Source organism: Camelus ferus, chromosome 2 (assembly GCF_009834535.1).
Source record: "Camelus ferus isolate YT-003-E chromosome 2, BCGSAC_Cfer_1.0, whole genome shotgun sequence".
Classification (NCBI taxonomy): Eukaryota; Metazoa; Chordata; class Mammalia; order Artiodactyla; family Camelidae; genus Camelus; species Camelus ferus.
Genome location: NC_045697.1, coordinates 53,149,411 through 53,168,493, shown reverse-complemented (window position 1 = coordinate 53,168,493; position 19,083 = coordinate 53,149,411). Strand labels below are relative to the sequence as shown.

Here is a 19,083-nt window from a genome sequence, read left to right as displayed (position 1 = left end):
TCCTGATGATGATCTCCCATTCATCAATAAAAATACTGATGAAGCAAACAACAGAGCTTCAATCTATTCCTCAACTACGAATAAGGAAGCCAGCACTGTGGCAGACTCCATTGTTCTTTCCACTGAAGGTACTTACAGAGGAGGTGATTCTCTGTTACCTGGAGAAGGTAATGTTAAGTCTAGAAGATTCTCATCTCTACTAACATCTGCCATGTTTATTCCTAATTCCTTAAATGAAAATACTGAAACTTCTGGACAAATGACAGATAACTCCTTGTCTGAATCTGTAACACCTAGGTTAGAAATGTTAGAGAGAGCAACTGAATATGCTGACGCCATTAATGAAGGGGATATTCCAGAGAGGCAGGGCATAGAAATGCCAGCTCACATTCATTCCTATCCATTGGCCTGGAATGGTCTTCTAACTGAACCACCTATTTTTTCAGATATGTCCACAGACGGTGAAATTGATTCACTTTTCTCTCTGAATAGAGATATTCCTGAAAATTATAAAACTAAGGCTGACAAAAAATTTTCCAAGTCTCAAAGGGCAATGATGAAAGCCTTTTCCGCCCTAAAAGACTCTCAAAACAGTGTCCGTGAGAGAAGGGAAATAGCTAATCTCTTTGATCAAGAAAATCCAGCTGCTGAATCTGAATTAAGTCACTTTATAAATGCAACAGCTCTCATCCCAGCTGTGGGGAAACTCCTTTCATCAGCAACTGAGCCCAATCCTATCTCCAAGAGCAACAACAATGTGGATAATTCTTCCCTTGTTAACGTCTACACTACTTCCTTCAAAGTTCAAACACCTCCTAATTTTAAAAAAATCTTTTTAGCCGTTTCTCTTCCAGAAGCATCTAGGCCTGCCTCTCATGATAAAGTTACTAACACAGAAGGATCCATCACAAACACTCCAGCTGAATTAGGTGGCCTACAATATGGGTCAACTTTTCCTGCTTCTTTTGCAACATCCCTAGGAACGTCCAAATATTCTGAACTTGTTCCTGTTCTTACTATGGGAGAAGACACCACAAGAATGACTGATTATAGCATTACACCTGATGAAATAATTTTTCCACCTAATAAAGTTATCATTTTGCCTAATACCATTACCTCTGAAAAAGATACAGCCAGTACTTTTAAAGGGAATATATTTAAGAACAAAGAGTTTATAGACAGAAATTCAGCTGCTGAATATGAAATCATTTATTTAACAGAAGACATTTCAGAAAGGGTCGTTTTAGCTGCAGGCAAAATCACTCCAGCATACGTGGACTATATAAAAATTATGCCTAATGATGGTGGTTCTGAGTATGTCCCAGATAAGCATGCCTTTGAATTCGAGGATAAAGCAAAAAATCCCCTTATAAAAACAAGTACATTCATATATGCCCCTGAGACACATGCGTCTCATGCACCATATACCACAGTTGCTGCTTTAAACCATCTGTCTAAAGCGGCATCCCCAGAGTTCAAAGCTAAAGAAAGTTACCAGGCTGTGATCCCTAGACAGGAAAACAAGAACTTTGACACTGTTGTCATTGCTATCAAAGATTCAAATGACAATGTCAATACCAACAGACCCACAGCTCATTTCCTAATTGATGCAAGTAAAAGTTTTTCTTCTAGTTTTTCTGACAAAACATCTGTGGGGAAAAGCACTATAAATGGTGACGGTGATACCATAATTCTCTCTGAAGGCTTTAACTTAGGGAATAAAATAATTGATTATTCCCTTTTTCCAGACACAAAACTGGTAGTTGAGAACAGGACATTCACAACTGGTACTAATAACACTTTAAAAAACAGTGATCATTTCTTCAGGAAAAACATATCCCCTACCATTTTTAAGACAGTTACACCCAGGAGAGTAGACACTACCACATCCAGAGTATCTGATTTTACTGAAGGTGAACAGGTATAGCTGTGGTATCTGATTCAAGGTTTAATAAGTTTCTTTTAGCTCAGCATTCCAGTAGTGACATCTCCAGTGTGAATGAAAACACAAAAGGTACAATCAACACAGCTCTTACTTTCTTTTATCCTTTGAAAAAGATATCCACCAATATGCCAAATGCTCCTGCTATCTCTACTAGTGACCAAAAAAAAAAAAAATTGGCCATTATAGATTTCCATCATCAGAGAGTGTCATGTCTCTAAGACTTACATCTGAGGAATTACTGAAACTCTCATCCTAACTTCTAATGCTTCCTACTATAGAAACTGCAGCCCTCAAGACTTGTAAGTTGTAAATTTATATTACCCACAGTGCTAATATCAGAGGCATTAGACCCTGCGTCTGCAGACTCGGCTTACTTTAATGAAGGCACTATCTCAGAAGGGCAAAATATGAAAAGTCAAATGGTCCAGAAGGTTCTCCCCTTGGTCTACATTGTTCTCCAAGCTGATTCCACTGGTTCTATAGACGACATGGCAGATGTCACACCTCAGACATCTGCTACTATTGTTGCCAAGGACAAAATTTTTTATATTGATGAGTTTGGTGATCAAAATTCAGAATTCAAAGGAGTAACCACCACCAAGTTTTTTATGCCTTTGCCTTAATGACTGTAGTAAACCAAATTTCTGTTATGTGAAGGAAATAACCAAAGCCACTGCAATGAAAGACATGGCTACAGAATTTGAAGTAAATCACCTTATAGATGTAAATATAATAAAAGAAAATGACCCAAGTATCCAGATGGGATCTAAAAGATGTTGACATAAAGCCTTATCTTGTGAATAAAGATGTCATTACTGATAATAAATCAGTCAATAAGGATTATGACAGAGCTCCTGTAGCAGCCTACTCAAGCTTTCACATACCCAAGGCTTCCCTCCTAGGTGGATCTGTTCCTCAGGGAACCCATTTCATGGCTGGGAACTCAAACTTGCTCACAGAAGTAATTACCATTATTCCTACTGGTGAAAAATCTACATCTAACATGGAGACCGTTTCCTTGGTAAAAGGAAATTCTTAGTTGAAATTTAATATAGCCAATCTCAGAGCAACAAGACACTGAATTTCAAACTTCAGAAAGCACAAATGCTACATCTGAATCCATTGTTGAAATAGAAAAAAATTACCTAAATTAGGAGCAATTTCTATTGCACTACAGGCTAACAAGAGGTTGAAGTAGATACTTTCTTTAGGACTGATATCCCTTGGCCACAGATAGAAACAATTACCCCAAAGGACACCGTTGAAGAACCTGCAAACAACAAAGCAAATATGAGAGTCGCAACTGCTCCTAATGGAAATATCATCTTCCTTGAAAACAAAGAAACAGTAACCCCACAGGCCAACACATCCTTCAATTACAATTTCCTTACTCAAGCACCTAACACTCCAATCAATGGAGGGGAAGAGAACAAAATGTGGACATTGACATAATCAAATCTCTAAATGCAATTGCTCCTCTCACTTCCTTTACTGTTTCTGAAGGTGAGAATTCTTTTGTGAATGAAGATATTGAATCTGAAACTTCTTCAGTAACTGCATTTTAATAATGATTATAACTTCAATTAAGGTTAAGAACTCTATTTTCTCCAATAAATTTATAAAATCTGAAGATATTTCTAAAATGGGAATTCTGGAAGACATAAAATAGGAGACATCATTTGTCTCAGTTTATTCTTTTAAACTTGCACATGACACTTCTAATAAATCTCAAGATATTCTCAATATAAAGAAAGTCTGAATGGTAGACACCACAATGACATCAGCATTTTAAAGTCTATATGTGAGGATTTTTCCTAGTCATGTATTCCTAAAAATCATAAATGTGCCAAATGACTTTCCTGAGGGCTTACTGCAAAATCTCCCCCTCTTGTTGGCAGCTTTCACTTTTCATGAAAGAAAGAGAGAGAAAAAGGGAGAAAGAAAGAAAGCAAGATTTGTGTCACGGACTTAAAAAACTTGCCACCTAAAAGGAGGCATAATTACCAAGCCAAACATCTCAAAATTTAAAGCAAATAAAAAATAAAAATGTTACCCAACCAAACTTGCTACAGCTGTCAAAATAAGGAAGATATATACCCTGACCTGTCGATAGATAATAAATTGATACTTCTCTGAGAAAAGACAAATGTTCATGTTAGTGTGATAGACACTAAAACAATGGGGGAAAACACTCTTCATACAAAATGAAATTTATTTATACAATCTGATTCCCTGTCTTTAAGTCAGATAAATCTTTGATAGTAATGGTCTATTGGTCAAGTAAGAGTATACTATATTCCCTACAGCAGATGACTCCAGTTCCATCCTCAAGACTGCTAAAATCCAGCAGTCCTACCAGGATTTTCTCCATATGCTTCCTGCACTTTGATGGATGACACACACTCTCACTCTGGTGCCCTTTTTTGAGGTCAATAGTGCAAAAAACACATATAATCATAAAGTTATTCTCCATAGGAGAGAAAAGAGTTATTATGCTACAATCAATGTGATTCTACCTCACAGCCATATTAGAAGTAGAGTTGATGTGACCACAGAAGTAATCTTTGAAATTAATTTGACAATTATTATCTATGAAGGTGACATCATCATTTTACCTGACATTTCTAACTGGGGATTCAGTGCTCATAAAAATGAATATTTTGCTCCTTGTTTTCACTCTATTCAACATTACAAATAACAAGTATTCCAAGATAACTTCTAGCGGTTATACACCTAACTTCCATATTTCTCCCTTTTCATGCACACACACAAAAAAATCCCCCCCTAAAAATACCAAGTCTTCTGTTTATAGCATGCTTTATCCTGAATTAAGCTTCATAAACACCAAATGACGAGACAGAAAAAAGCAGAGGTTAAAAACTTCCCATTAAGATATCCAACACAAAGAAATTGCATTACCCTGTGATTTTCTTTACTACCACTGGAACTGAGAGTATTTCTACTTAGAAATTAAAAAAAAAAAAAAAAAAAAAAAAAAAACCTGTGCCAGTCATTAACTTGAGACTTCCTTCCCTGTGCCGGATAATGACAGCACTCCCTATATTAAAAAGACATTTGAGCCCTCAATAGTGACATCCACTTGAAGCAAAAACGTATCTTTAAAATGAAAAATGTCCATCTTAAAACTTATCCGATATTTCTAGAGTGATGATATATCTATTCCAGACCAATCAACTAAGAAAAAACATTGTTAACTTTGAGGTTAGCTTGAGTCCAGATCTAATTAAGAAGAAGCATTTGCCCTTGAGGTAGAAACTGCTACTCTGCTGCTGCGGCCCTTTTTCAGATTTAGCTGTGTCTGAGTCTGAAAATTCTCTTTCTTCTAACGACACTGGGAAAAGATTAACAACAAACTGCAATCCCTTTTCATCCAATTAGCTAAAGCTTGAGGATGATAACAAAGTAAAATGACTGTTAAAACTAACATCATTATAGAAAATAATCCGTCTAAAATTGAGCATTAATTCTTAAGTCTAATACAATTATTCCACAAGCTGGTTTTGCCTCTGGGTTAATTCTGATATATAATGTCAACCCCCTGCCAAAAATTTTGGGGGTGTTAAAATAACAGGTCTCTACAGAAAAACATTCCTAAAAAAAAAAATTAAACCTACAAAACCTGACAATCTCACTGTTACTCAAGTTAATTCAAGAAAAAGTAAGAATTATCATGAAGGAGAAAACTGCCAAGACTCTAACAAGCCAGTAACTTACTTTTTATTGTCCCTACTGAAAAAGTGAGAATTCCCTCTCTGAAGAACAGAACTGAAGTCTCTGCTACCTAATTACTTTCTGCAGCTACATTCACTGTCAAAATGCCATTAATTTGTTTTAGACATTTAAGTAGCATGAATCTCAAGAGAGGACGCTTCATCTCGAAAAAACTCTGTTACTTACTTGAGACGCAGGCAACCTGAAGCTGATGCTGATAATCTGTGGCTCCTGCAGTTTCTCGTGTTGACACTAAACCCACAAAGTACCTGACAGACTCTGCTATGTCTGTTTCAAGTGACACTAGCTACATTTTGGAAGGCACATCCCTTATTAAAAGACACATGGTAAATCGCAAATTCCTTGCAATTGAAATATTCATCTGTGAATGTTGATTTCATAATCAGAGAGGACTGTATAGTCTTTTCATCTAATATCAATACTCGTAACTGGGGCAGAGCACAGAAACAACCTCAGGGAGAGCCAGTGCTGTCAGCCCTGTGGTTGATGCAACAATCACCATGATGACCCATGCTTCAGTCACTATAATGAACACCACCACTCTCCTGCCTAGGGATACCACTGGGCCCAGGGAAAGACCTCTGAGTGTGCATGGTGCCACTTTGTCCCATGGCTGAAGATGGCTTGCCGAAAATTTACTCTCATCCTCCAACCGAAAGCATCAGGACAACTGAAGCAACCATTTTCTTTGGGGCCGACAACACTATTCCTAAATCAGAAACAACTATTAGTTCAGAAGGAGACCACATTACTTCAGTAAATGACTATATGCTAGAAAGTGATTTTTCAACAACTACAGACAACAAGCCTCCAAAGGAAAGATTAAAATCAGAAGATGATGTTGAATCCCATCTGGAGAAAGAATTTGCCACTCTGACAGACACTAAAAATCCCATGGCTAATGGATCTATTACTGAGAACTCCATGCCGGTGAAAATTGGCAATATCCCACCACCAACTGCTGTTTCTTTAATAGATTTTTCCACTAACACAGCAAAAGATGATATTCTCTTGGATACCATTGACCTAGGGGATGAAGATGTGTCACTAACTTCCAGAGCCTCTGGCACACTAAAGGGAAGCACAGCCAGCACTGATGAGACCTCTGTCCTTCCAGCTAAAATGGGTGAACCTGATATTAACAACTGTAGTTCCTCAATTAAGTCCAATGACACTGCTGATGAGACTGTCCCGGTCACTGACTCCTATATCCCTGAGGGTGAAATCTCTCCCGCGGCTGAAAAACAATTCGCCACCATTCCAGATATAATCGCCCTTACAGAAGAGAAGAGAACTGAAATTGACTTAATTCTTCCAGAGGATGACCCCAGTGCTGTGCCTAAACTAAGTGACTCAGATGAGGAAAAGTTTATCACTGTGTTCGAACTCACTACCACTGTTGAAAGAGACAAAGATAATGCAGAAGACATTCTGCTAACCGATGAGGAGTCTACAGATGGAGGCAATGTTTGGATGGAGAGAGATACGGCAACTGAAGCAGAGAACCAGTCCATTTTGCTTACTGCTGTTGAATCCAGATATGGCTTTGTTGTCCCTGCATCAGTAGCTATGAACTTCATGGAAGATTCATGTACCATGACAAAGGAAGATTCGTCTGAAAATAATAGAATGGAATCTGTAACTAAGGACACAGAAGCATTGTCAGGAACTACCCCTGATCCAGATACCCTAACCCATGAGGAAGACACTTTCACAAATGAAATGGGTGTCTTTAAACTATTGAAAGAAGAACCAGATGAGTTCCTGATTTGAAAGCAACAAAAGAAATGCCACACAGAACTGTGCAATAGTCTAAACAGCTAGTTTTAACATCTAAGAAGTTTGTCTACCAAGCAAAAATCTTAATAAATGAAAGAATATGAGCATTCAAGGCAAGTATGAAATTTAGAAAACACAGATGTTTTAAGAATAGTGGTAATGCAGGAGAATGTATTTATGGAAAGTTCAAAAACTCAGCAATACAAGAGTTTGCCTACTATCACAAAGTTTAATTGGGTTATCCAATAATTACTTGTTTTAATATAAAATCTTTAACAGCAGCCTTCAGGGATATTAAGAGAGAGAAAATAAATAAGGCTCACCCCTGCTGTATTTAATCTATATGTCATTTTAGTTAATCCTTAAAAGCATATTTCATTGTGAATTAAAGAGATGAAGAGAATCAAATTAACAATATATCTCAAAAATAATTGTTTTAATATTAAAAGACCTTAAATGCTTATTATAAACAGATATTTTATTAGTATGCAACCAATGATTCTCTTCTATTAAAAAATAAATTTACAGTCCTCACTCAGAAAAATTAGAGCTCATTAGTAATTGTTTAGTATCCATATATAAGAAATACAAGAACTATTACAGGTTTCCTGGCTCATGTTGAATGCAAACTAAGGCAAAATGATATTTTACAAATGTATGCATCTGTCAAAAACAATATTGTATATAAACATATGAATTAATTTAATTTTATTTCTTTAAAATTTCCTTCCTGAATTTTGTCAATTTTTTTCAGGTCTTAAGCAGATACTGCACTCTTCTTATGCTTTTGGTTAGTAATTCAAGGACATATGTCTTCATTCTTTTTGGACAGACTTTTAAAATGGGTCTGTTTTCACTTTGCTGATTTTTCTTCAATAAATCTTTCTGACAGCAATCAATTTACTGTGTGTAAATGTGATTCATATTCTAGCACAGAATTCTCAAATTAGGAGAGATATAAGTAAAATGAAAACCTATTGTTTGTTTAAAGAATAACTTAGCTCTAGACACCAAAAATAGAATTATTCTATAAATACTTATAATTTTATTATATTAGAAAAAAGAAAAACAAAGCCAAGACGTTGGTTGAATAGTAAATGGTACATACGTGGGAGGCAGATAGGGAGAAATAGGGCTTAACACCATTAGATAGGCTATAAACTAGAATAATATTAAACAAATATATGTCTAACCATAGATTGTGTTGGGTACACAGACAAAAATAATAAGAGATTATAGCTGCAAGACTTCACACAAATTTAAGTCCAGGGAAGTAGTGCCTGAGAAAATGAGATTTAAGCTAAAGACTGAAAAATGTGGAGAGTTGGAGACACAACATGCCCAAAGTCCTGAGGCTAGAAATGGCCTCAAGTTTTTCAAGCAAATGAACAGATCATGTGGTTGGAACATGTAATCAGTTGGAATATGACATAAATTGAAACTGGAAAAGTAGACAGGAGGCAAATCATGTAGTGTTTGGTTGAACATTCTGGATTTTATTCAGAACATATTTGAAAGCTATTAAAGGTTTTAATCATTTTATCTTCAAATCAACCTTAGGACTGAAATAGGCAGCAAGCTGAAAAGCATCATTATTTTATAAACTGTAACTATAGTTCCTTCCAGGGACTTTGCTTAGGAGAGAGAATCTTTCCTTGCTTCTTCCTAGCTTCTGGTGGTTGCTGGCAGTCGTTGACATTCATTGGCTTGTAGACATTATCACTGCCATCTTGGCCTCCTTCATCACATGATGTTCTCTTTGTGTGTCTCTGTGCCCAAATTTCTCCTCCTTATAGGGACACCAGTCATTGGATTAACCCCTTAATTCAGCATGACCTCATCTTAACTTGGTTACATCTGCAAAGATCTCATATCTGAATAAGGTCACATTCACAGGTTCTATGAGTTAGGACTCCAACTTATTTGGGAGTAGGAGGAAAGACACATTTCAACCCGTAACACCTTCTTGTTTAATGTTTGTCTTCCCTACTAGATTAATGCTTGATAATTAAGAAGGTCACATAATTTATCATCAAAACCAGAACACTTCTGAGACTGAAAGAGTACACTATTAATAATGACTCCAAACAACAGGCATAAACTAGGGCATCCTGAGTAAACAGTGCTCATCACCCCATCCTAAGGGAAGCGATCATATCCCCCTTGTCCACTGCTCAATTATGAGAGCTTTGAACACAGCAGATGCTCAACAAACATCTGCTACATGAATGAATTAAATGAAACAGTGAATGATGATTTCATTTATTAAGCTATAGGTGCTCTCAGAGGAAGGATGGCTATAAAGTGGATACTTAGAGACGAATGTGAGTTTACCAGGACAAAAAGGATATCACTGGTTTCAAGCTGAGGGAGGGACAAGGGCAAAGACAGAAGCATAAAAGAACTTGGTGTGCTCAATAATACTGAAGAAAGGCTGGAGCACCGTGGATCTGAGAGAGAATGGTAACAGATATACTAAATTGTAAGTGATATTACAGCCCTTACAAAAGGAAAGATAACCAAACTGTGTGAGACTGTGTAAGTCAGTTAGGGTTCTCCAGAGAAACAGAACCAATCATGATATAGATGATTAGATAGATAGACAGACAGACAGACAGACAGACAGACAGATAGATAGATAGATAGATAGATAGATAGATAGATAGGGATATGGAGAGATTTATTTGAAGAAATTGGCATACGTAATTGTGGAGACTGGCAAGTTCGGAATCCATGGCACAGACTGGTAGGCTGGAAATTCAATTAATAGTTGATATTGCAGTTTTGAGTCCAAAATCCACAGGACAAGTCAGCAGGCTAGAAACTCAGGCAGAGTTTCTATGTTTCAGTCTCAAGGCAGAATTTCTCCTTTTAAGAAACTTCAGTCTTTGCTCTTAAGGCCTTCAGTTAATTAGATGAGGCTCATTCACATTATGAAAGGTAATCTGCTTTACCTAAAGCCAGCTGATTGTAAATGTTAATCAGATCTATTAAGTGCCTTCACAGCAACATCTAGACTAGTGCTTGACCAAACAACTAGGCACCATAACCTAGTCAAGTTAACACATAAAATTAAACATCACACTATGTGTATAGCAACTTACGGTTAGAATTTCACATAACTAACAGCTCATATTTCCTGAGCTAATTTTACCAGAATTAATACGATTTTTTCTCAGAGCTAAAAAGATTTTCACAATAAAATGCACTGACTGATGATGTTGGGGTGAATTTTCTGGAGTCTTTAAATGAGAATATGTACATTAAGTGTTCATGGAGCTATATTTTCACAGAGCTCCAGTAAATATCTCTAGGAACTAATGCTCTGTGTAACATGGTTTGAGAAGTGGTGATGTGGGAGAGGTGCCAAGATGGCGGAGTAGAGAGACACACAGCTCACCCTCTCCCACAAATACACCAAGAATTACATCTACAAACCCACTGAATTGCACAGAACACCTACTCCACTGGTCCTGCAGGGAGGGAACAGCAAAGGAAGAAAGGCACCCTCTCTAGCCAAGAGGTCAGCAGGGACAGAAGCAGAGCTTCCGAGGCTCAGAGGAGTAAGTGGCAGCCACTTGGCAGTAGGAACTAAGAGAAACTGGCATGGAGGGTCTCTGTGATCCCCAGCCCTAGATGCAAGCCAGCAGGGACAAGCAGGGACTGGCTACTAGGGATGGGGGATGAGCCCAGGGAGAGGGCTGGGGCCTCCTGCACAGAGGTAGCCTCAGGGGACTGGAAGGCTGTGTGAGCTCTGACTGGGGTATGTGTGGAATGGAACAGACAGGGACCCCTATAAAAAAGCACCACTGCTGGTGTGCATGTTAGGGACAGGCACAATGCAGCCAGGCCATAGCCGCTTTCCCCGCTTAGCTCCATTGTTGGTGTGTTCTCACGAATAGAGAGGTGGGGCTTGGTCATAGCCATTGCCCCTGAGCAGAGTCAGGGCTGAAGGGTGAATCCATACCCAGGGGCCCTGCAACTTCACAGGTGGGACTGAGATTTGTTTACAGCTCCAGGCAGAGAGGATAGATTTGCTACACAAGTGCCTTTGTGAACCTGTGCCTCTGGGACGAACAGGCAGTGAGCAGAGCTCTGGCACACAGTAGGGCCGAGTAAGGGTATTTCAATAGGCCAGCATATGTGTCCTGTACACAGAGGCAGGGCTGGGGTCTGTGCAGACCCTGGGGCACACCACGGATTCAGGTGTGTGATAGCACATTCACTAGGGCGGGTCCTAGCACCTGACCTTGGCAGATCTGTGCTGCTGGTTCTGGGGGCCCAGAACCTGGGGGACACCAGAGCGGTGGCTGACATTTCAGCAGCTAAAGCAGGGACAAAGGCAGCATCAACAAAGAGTACTCTGTAAGCCCACGTGACAAGTGACAACACCACAGAGGGCACCTCCCAGTGGACATCTCCTGCCAACTCTTCTTCCCAGCTGAAGTGCTCAACCCTGCCTACCACACACACACCACAGCTCAGAAACGGGTCTAGAAGCCTCTATTCCAGCAACAGGGGAGCAGACCCAGCCCTGTCAAGACTGTGACAACCACAGAACAAAAAAGGAGGCCCTGCTCAACAACAACAATCAGGGCAGACTCTGAACACCACAACACCAACCACACCCCCAATCAAAGGGATAGCAGCCAACACCCATGGAAGAAACACATGGCAACCATCCATACTAAGAATAATCCTACAACAAAACTATTAGACACACACGGTCTACACAGGAACGCTCCCACTTTAAATAAAAACAAACAAATGAAAAAGCAGCCCTTCGAGAAATGGTGATGTGAAAATAAGGGGCATCAAATTTTTAAACAAGGGATTAACATGTTAACTGTGCTTTAAAAAGATTATTTTTAAGAAAAAGTAAAAGTTAGATTGGGACGATAGAAGAAGCAAAGGCAGAGTGATAAGGTGTAGCAGGGATCAACAAGAATATTTATCAACATAGTCCAATATTTACTAATGTATTCCATGCACACTATCAACAGAATGATGATAAAATAAGCACAAGCTTAGCTACGTAGACTGTTTGGCATGAAAATTCTATGTAGAAATCTGAAATCTCTAGTATCAGCCCCAGTCAGTAGCTATTCCCAGCCACGTTAGCTGATCCTCTTTGATGAGAACAAGCATCTTGTGAGCTGGAATCCTCCCATTTTCTCTCACTGTATAGAATCTTGGATTAGACATAACTTACAACAAAGTCAGAAAAGGAAAGGAAGTTTATATATATGAACTTGGTCAAAAGCATTATTAATCACCTAAATTTACTCCAGGAAATCGACTAGTTGATACAGATACAAAAATGCCTAAGACTCTGTCTACAGCTTACTCATTGTAAGAATTAGTCAAAATTTTTCCTAACAGACGTTAAACATGTTTAAAAATATCTTGGCACAGGGGAAAGAGAAAGCTTGGAGATAAACCTGGGTTAAAATACTGAGTCATGAGACTATGAGCTAGTTATTTTCTCAAGTTTCAGTCTCTTCATGTACAAAATTACTTTCTATGTAGATGCACACAGATCTAGAACTGCATCTTGATTTAGATTTTAGGTTACCCTTATTGCAATAAGTTATCCTTAAAAAAATGTTAAGATAAGAAAAAATTGGAAAAAAAAATAACCAAGGAGACACTGTGTCCAGTGCACTCAGATTCAGCTTTAGGATAAAAAGGCTGGAAATCCTCATCTGATCTTCAATTCATCACTGGGTGAATGAATGCCAAGAAGTTATACCATTGTTAACAGCTAATTTGAAAGAAAAGCATCACAAGTTTGATTACCCACCAATAAACTTCCAACGTGTAAGTACATGATTTTCCATCTTTCTGGTGATGAATGACATTTTCATGAAAAGTAAGACCTAGTGACATCAAAGCAAATGTCAAAAGACTACAATACTCACATTTTATATTTCTCAATAACTGGCACTTTTCTTCTGAGTAAAGAAATTTCTGTGGTGCATCAACACATCTTCTGTTACAATTTAAAGAATTATTATTAGCCTAGTGGTAAAGAGCATATTAAGTGTTGTCAAATAGTTCACTATTAATCCTTGTCTTATCTTTATGTCCAGAAAAGGCAAGAAAAGAATGCAATGTTTGCAGCTGCCCTCCAGCTACTAATACTTAAGTTGAGATAATTTTATAAGCTCTGAAAATTAACTTTCAGGAATGAAGTACTTTATCTTAAAAAGTTAATAATGAATACAAAAGAAGCCACCATCATCTAATACTTCTTACTAGTTCAGAATCCACAATAGCACACAGTAGTAGGGCAAATATTGTAAATAACAGAATTAATTACGAGAACATTCATTAGACCTAGGGTTTGTCAAGTTTCAATAATTATTGCTTTGTTAGTAAAATGTCAAGTTATTTAAGAAAACATCCAAAAATAAAGGAAAGAAGTTGACTCAAAATACTATTTTAAAATTATAAAGAACAAGCCTTCACTTTTTCTGATGCATAATTAGCCATGATGTTTTCTCAGGAAAACTGAAAAGGACAAATGTCAACTTTTGAAGATCATAACACTCCTTTTCTGCTTCGGGAAATAGTTTGGATTAGCCCAGAAGCAATTGCTAAAATAATAATACTACTTTGCTTAGCAATAAGAACAAAATAGAAAGGATAAAGGAGAGAAAATCCTTTATAAGTCATGAATCACTTGTACTCTTTCTCTGAGCTTCCAGACTTCAGAAGCTAAGGCAAAGCTGACATTCCTGACAACCAGAGAGGATCCTTTATTACTGTAACATTTTTTGAATTTCAAAAACTTAAACCTGTTTTTTCTAGACTTTGATTATATACAGTTTCTAATTAGTGTAATTATTATGAGATCTCAAACTCTTTTTTTTCAAAGAGTTCTAATATAATGAATTTGATAGGAAATATAGAGAAAGAAAAGGAAATGCTTTAACAAATTCATCAAACTGTAAGTTCTATTCACTTTAATTAGTAAAATGTTAATTTCAGTAAGCCTGATAATAATATAAATAGCTTGTCCTCTGCAATCCCAAATAATTTGAAAGTTGCCCTTTTTAGACATGACTCAGTATTGTAGTTTTGCACCCATAAAAGTGAAAATGTTTTCAGTGGCAGAAACATCTATATATTTTACTAAATTACAAGAGAAATCATTGGGCTTGATTTTTTTTTAATTAATTGAATGTTTCTGTTCTGTTATCTCTTTTATTACAAAGGAAAGGACATATAAACATCTAAATGTGTCTTATCTTTTACTTGAGATTGTGACTGTTTACATGATGGAGATACACTTTTTTGGTTTTCTTACAGTATTAGAATGTGACAATTTCATCAAATAAATTAATGACTTTACTTTAGAATTAGAAAAATGAGCCTCAGATAGGTTAAGTAATGTGACCACGGTTTGACAAATGAAGCTCAACTCTTAGGAATATTGATCCAGTGGTCTTTCCCCTAAAATCACAAGGAGATGCCCTAATGAATAAAGCCATTGTTAAAAGATAATAATTCTCCATCAGTTACATTGTGGCTATCATGTTTTTAATGTTGTAACTTAAAGATTAGAAAAGCAGTCACATTTGAAGCTGAGATTTTGTAATCATAAGTAATTAGCCATTAATTCCTCTACTTAGCGATTTTTCTTTGGGAGAGGAATTAAGTAAGTGAATGGTAAACCCCCCAAAAAACTGATTCATTACTGAAGTATGACATATGAATGCAAAATTATGAAAAGGGGTAATTTTATAACAGCCCTCAAAGAACTGCAATTGAAGAGATTTAGGTTCTCATTTGTTTGCTTTTCTTTTGGCCGAGAGAATATAGCAATAATGATGATATCAAAACAGAAATGTCAAATCTCTAAAAGTTTCTTGCAGATAATAATAATGATACTGATGATAAGATTATATAAATATTTCATATTTTTTACTATACACATTTTTAAGTTGTAAGTTAACTTAAAATTTTCTGTCTAGTGTCTTAGTATGCAAGGTCAAAATCAAAGCCAGAAGAGCATTTTAATGGCAATTTCTCAATTTCTTTTGTGTGTTTAAATTATAAAATGGACAAAACATCATAATTTTTTAATAACAAAAAGTCTGCATATGAATTAAACCATTATACCACATATTTTAATTTTTGCTTATATTTTCCTGTCCTTATCCACTTGGATAATTTACATACAGTATGGTATTTAAATTTTTCACTTATCATTAAAACATAAGCATTTTTCGAGTTTTTACAAAGTCTTCATGATTATCAGTATCCATTATTTTTTAATTATAACTAACACTAGAGTGAACATTTAAAATTTTTTTCTATTAGTTAATTTATCAAGAATAATCCTCAAGACTGAGATTCTTTAAAAGTATAAACATTTTCATGTTTCTTTTGCATATTGCAGTCCTGCTTTTCAAAAAAAAAATTATCTTGATGAATAGAACCACTGGCTGCATGCAAGGATATCAACCTCACCACAATCTTGACTATGTTTTTGTTTTACTTTCTTAAATAACTCCTTAGTAATTGTAAAACAGTAGGTCAAAAGAAAGTTCTATATGTTTTCTTGACAATGAAACAAGGTCTTTTGTCTACATTTTTGGTCTACATTTTTATCTACTGTTCATTTTGTTATTGGAATTCATTATTCTTAACCTTTGCATCTATCTGATGTACTCAATATTTTTCTTATATAAATTTCATAAGTTCTTATTACACCATAGGTACAATATATGCCATGGATGTGCCATAGCATGCATAAATGTTTTTCCTTTGGTTAAAATTTAGCAAAAACAAATTGGTATTTCTTTGATTTCCCCCCCAACCAATGAAGCATCTTTGCTGTCTATTTCTAGAAGACCCTAAGACAAGACAAAGGCTCTGATTTTGATTGCTGTCATCTTAACTTTCATTGCTTGCTTCTCAGTAAATATCAAATACCTTCACATATATTTATTTTCTCACTTGGTTCTCAGTCATAGAGTGTACATTCAGTTCACTGTTTTACGTCAACATAGATTTATAGTAAACAGACCTTATTTTAATTTTATTTTTGCCTGAGACTTTAACTGAACTTTCTCTGTGATCTTGTGTTGACCTTGGGATACAATCAATATTTTTCTTTTTTTTTTTCTACATATTGGTAGTCTTTAGAATTCCCAACATGTGTATGTAGCACACTGTAGTGTCATGATTTTAAATTGTGTACTGTGATTCTACTTCTGTAGTATCATTCCTGGATAACATTTAGTCTTTGTAGTTTCCTCAAAAAGAAAGAAAGATGTGTGAAAAAGAGAACCGATTTTAAGGGACACCATAAAATAAATCTGCAACCTTATCAAAGATTTCATATCAGTCAAGTAAATTAAGAAATTTTAGACATGATAAATAATCTTCTATTAAGAGCACATGCTTGGTATCCTCACATTTTTAGGTCTGTTTACATAACGTTGCACCTAAATTACATTATCTAAAAGGTGAAGGGGACCTTGTCTAAGGCTTTGTGCTGCAAACAAAATCCAGTATCATTTCAGAAGCAATAAATATCTTATGGGCACTGCTAACTATGGGAACTGGCTCTTCCAATCTTGTCCCATGCTAAAATGCAGCAGAGAGGATTTTCCATCCAGTGAGAAACCCTATTCCAGAGTTCTTTGGATCACACATTTTTCTCTCCCACAAAAGACAGGCTGGTTTCTCCCTGCACCAAATCCACAAAGACATGGTTACATAATAGTCCCCAGGTTTGGCACCTGAGTGAATGACAGTTATTTTGATAAACGAAGCCAAAACTAGCACTACCTGGAGACTGGAGACTGGTTGGCAACACACCCATGAGACTGTGGAAGGAGAGGAAGTCTTCTGCTTAAAGACCTCCAGAAAATCTGATCATCCTTAGCCCATGAACTGTGTACTCTGAATTGTTAGCAGGTCCCTCTCGTTTAATGATTACACCCAAAATTCTAAAATTGTATCCTATTCTATTGACTCTAACCCAGCCACGTTTTACCCTCATAAGTAATTTATAATCAGTATCCTAAAAATGTCATATATGTTCTGGGTCTAATTTTTAAATATATTTTAATCTCCGTCTCATTTTAGTCAACTGATGAACGAAAGCGAAAACTCCACAGAGAAATTAAGTTTTATTTATATTTCTGGTTATCATGTTACATTTTCATTCATAATCAAAGTCAGTTATGACTGAGGAGTTGGTAAGGTACATATATTTTCTTTGATTCCCAACCTAAGAAAATGTTAAGAGAGCCAGAGTCACCTAATTACCAAAGGCTAGGGACGCAATGGGAGTAGGTCTGAGCACCAAAACCAGCCTCCAGTTGCTTGACTTTAGGTATGCATTCACCTACAATGGGAGTAGGACAGCTTAGCTGAAAAGTAAAGTTCGTCCAGCCTTCAGTACCAAAAACTATCTGCATTTGTTTATTCAATGTAAATTTTCCCTCCTCATAAATATTGATGTCTTTTTAATATGGAACCTTCTTATAATCCTACAAAAAAGTAAAAGCTAGTTCCTTTTCTCAAAAATCAATGGTTTTGAACCGAAAAGGAAAGAAAATTCAGAATCATATGGAAAGACTTTTCAGAATGACAGATCCCTGTTTCCACCCTCTGACATTTCTAATTCTCATAACCCCGACTCCATGTCAGAATAGGGGTGGGCTGCACAATAGGCTGTGTTATCTGAAAATATCTGTCACATCATCCTGTTACATCCCCCTGCTCTCTTTTTTTCCCCCATTCCAAGACAAGTGTTCTAAATGAATCCTTAAAAACAAACAAACAAAAAGTTATCCTGCTTCTAATGCTATGGAATAGACATTGTCCAGGTTTAGTGATCCAAATTGTGCTGATACTTACAAAAAAAAATTTCAAACCTACCTTGAAAATTTATCACAGTTTTGGCAATTTATTTCACCTAAAAGTCAGGTATTTGACTATTTCTCAGAATTTATTCAGAACTAATGTTTCATGAAGAGGCAGGAGGTGTGTCATATTTAGAATCCCAAGGATTAATTTCTGCCAGTGAAGACAAAGGAAGAGACAAGGGCCTAAATTGAAATCCTAAGGGAACACTATATTAAAAGTCCATGTACCTAAAGCGAATTAAAATTGCCCATGACTTTGCTGCAATGAGGCTATCACTGAGTAGATGTACACTGGCTGAGCTAAGACACTTCTAGTTCTTAGTGTGTGTGATTCTGTGCAATTGTCAGCTACACGGATTCATGGAACGCTCTATCAGTCTGGTGTTAGGGGTCTAGGAAAAGAGCAATGCAAAGCTCCTATAATCTCCTTTTATTCTCTTTATTCAGAGCAGTAAAATGCATTATGCTATTTTCCAAGATAGAAATTGTAGCATGTCCCAAAAGGTTCTCCATGAAACACTAAAACACTAGAATGAAGATATGCTACACACACACACACACACACACACACACACACATACACATTCACACACACAATATTTCCATGGTGAAGCAAGTTCGGAAAATACTACATATCCCTTGGATAGGCTAAATATTCATTGGCATATTACATTAACAATTCCAATAAGCTTTCTAGTAAAGAAATGTCCTTTACTT

At 36.5% G+C, this 19,083-nt stretch overlaps 1 protein-coding gene across 1 annotated transcript; it reads left to right on the top strand.

The window, feature by feature from the left end:
* The first annotated feature begins 6,220 nt into the window (after nt 1-6,220).
* Nucleotides 6,221-7,471, top strand: CABS1 (calcium binding protein, spermatid associated 1). The gene has a single exon (XM_006188673.2). It carries the CDS (start codon nt 6,290-6,292, stop codon nt 7,469-7,471), a length of 1,182 nt encoding a protein of 393 aa, XP_006188735.2. The 5' UTR covers nt 6,221-6,289.
* The last annotated feature ends 11,612 nt before the right edge of the window (nt 7,472-19,083 follow it).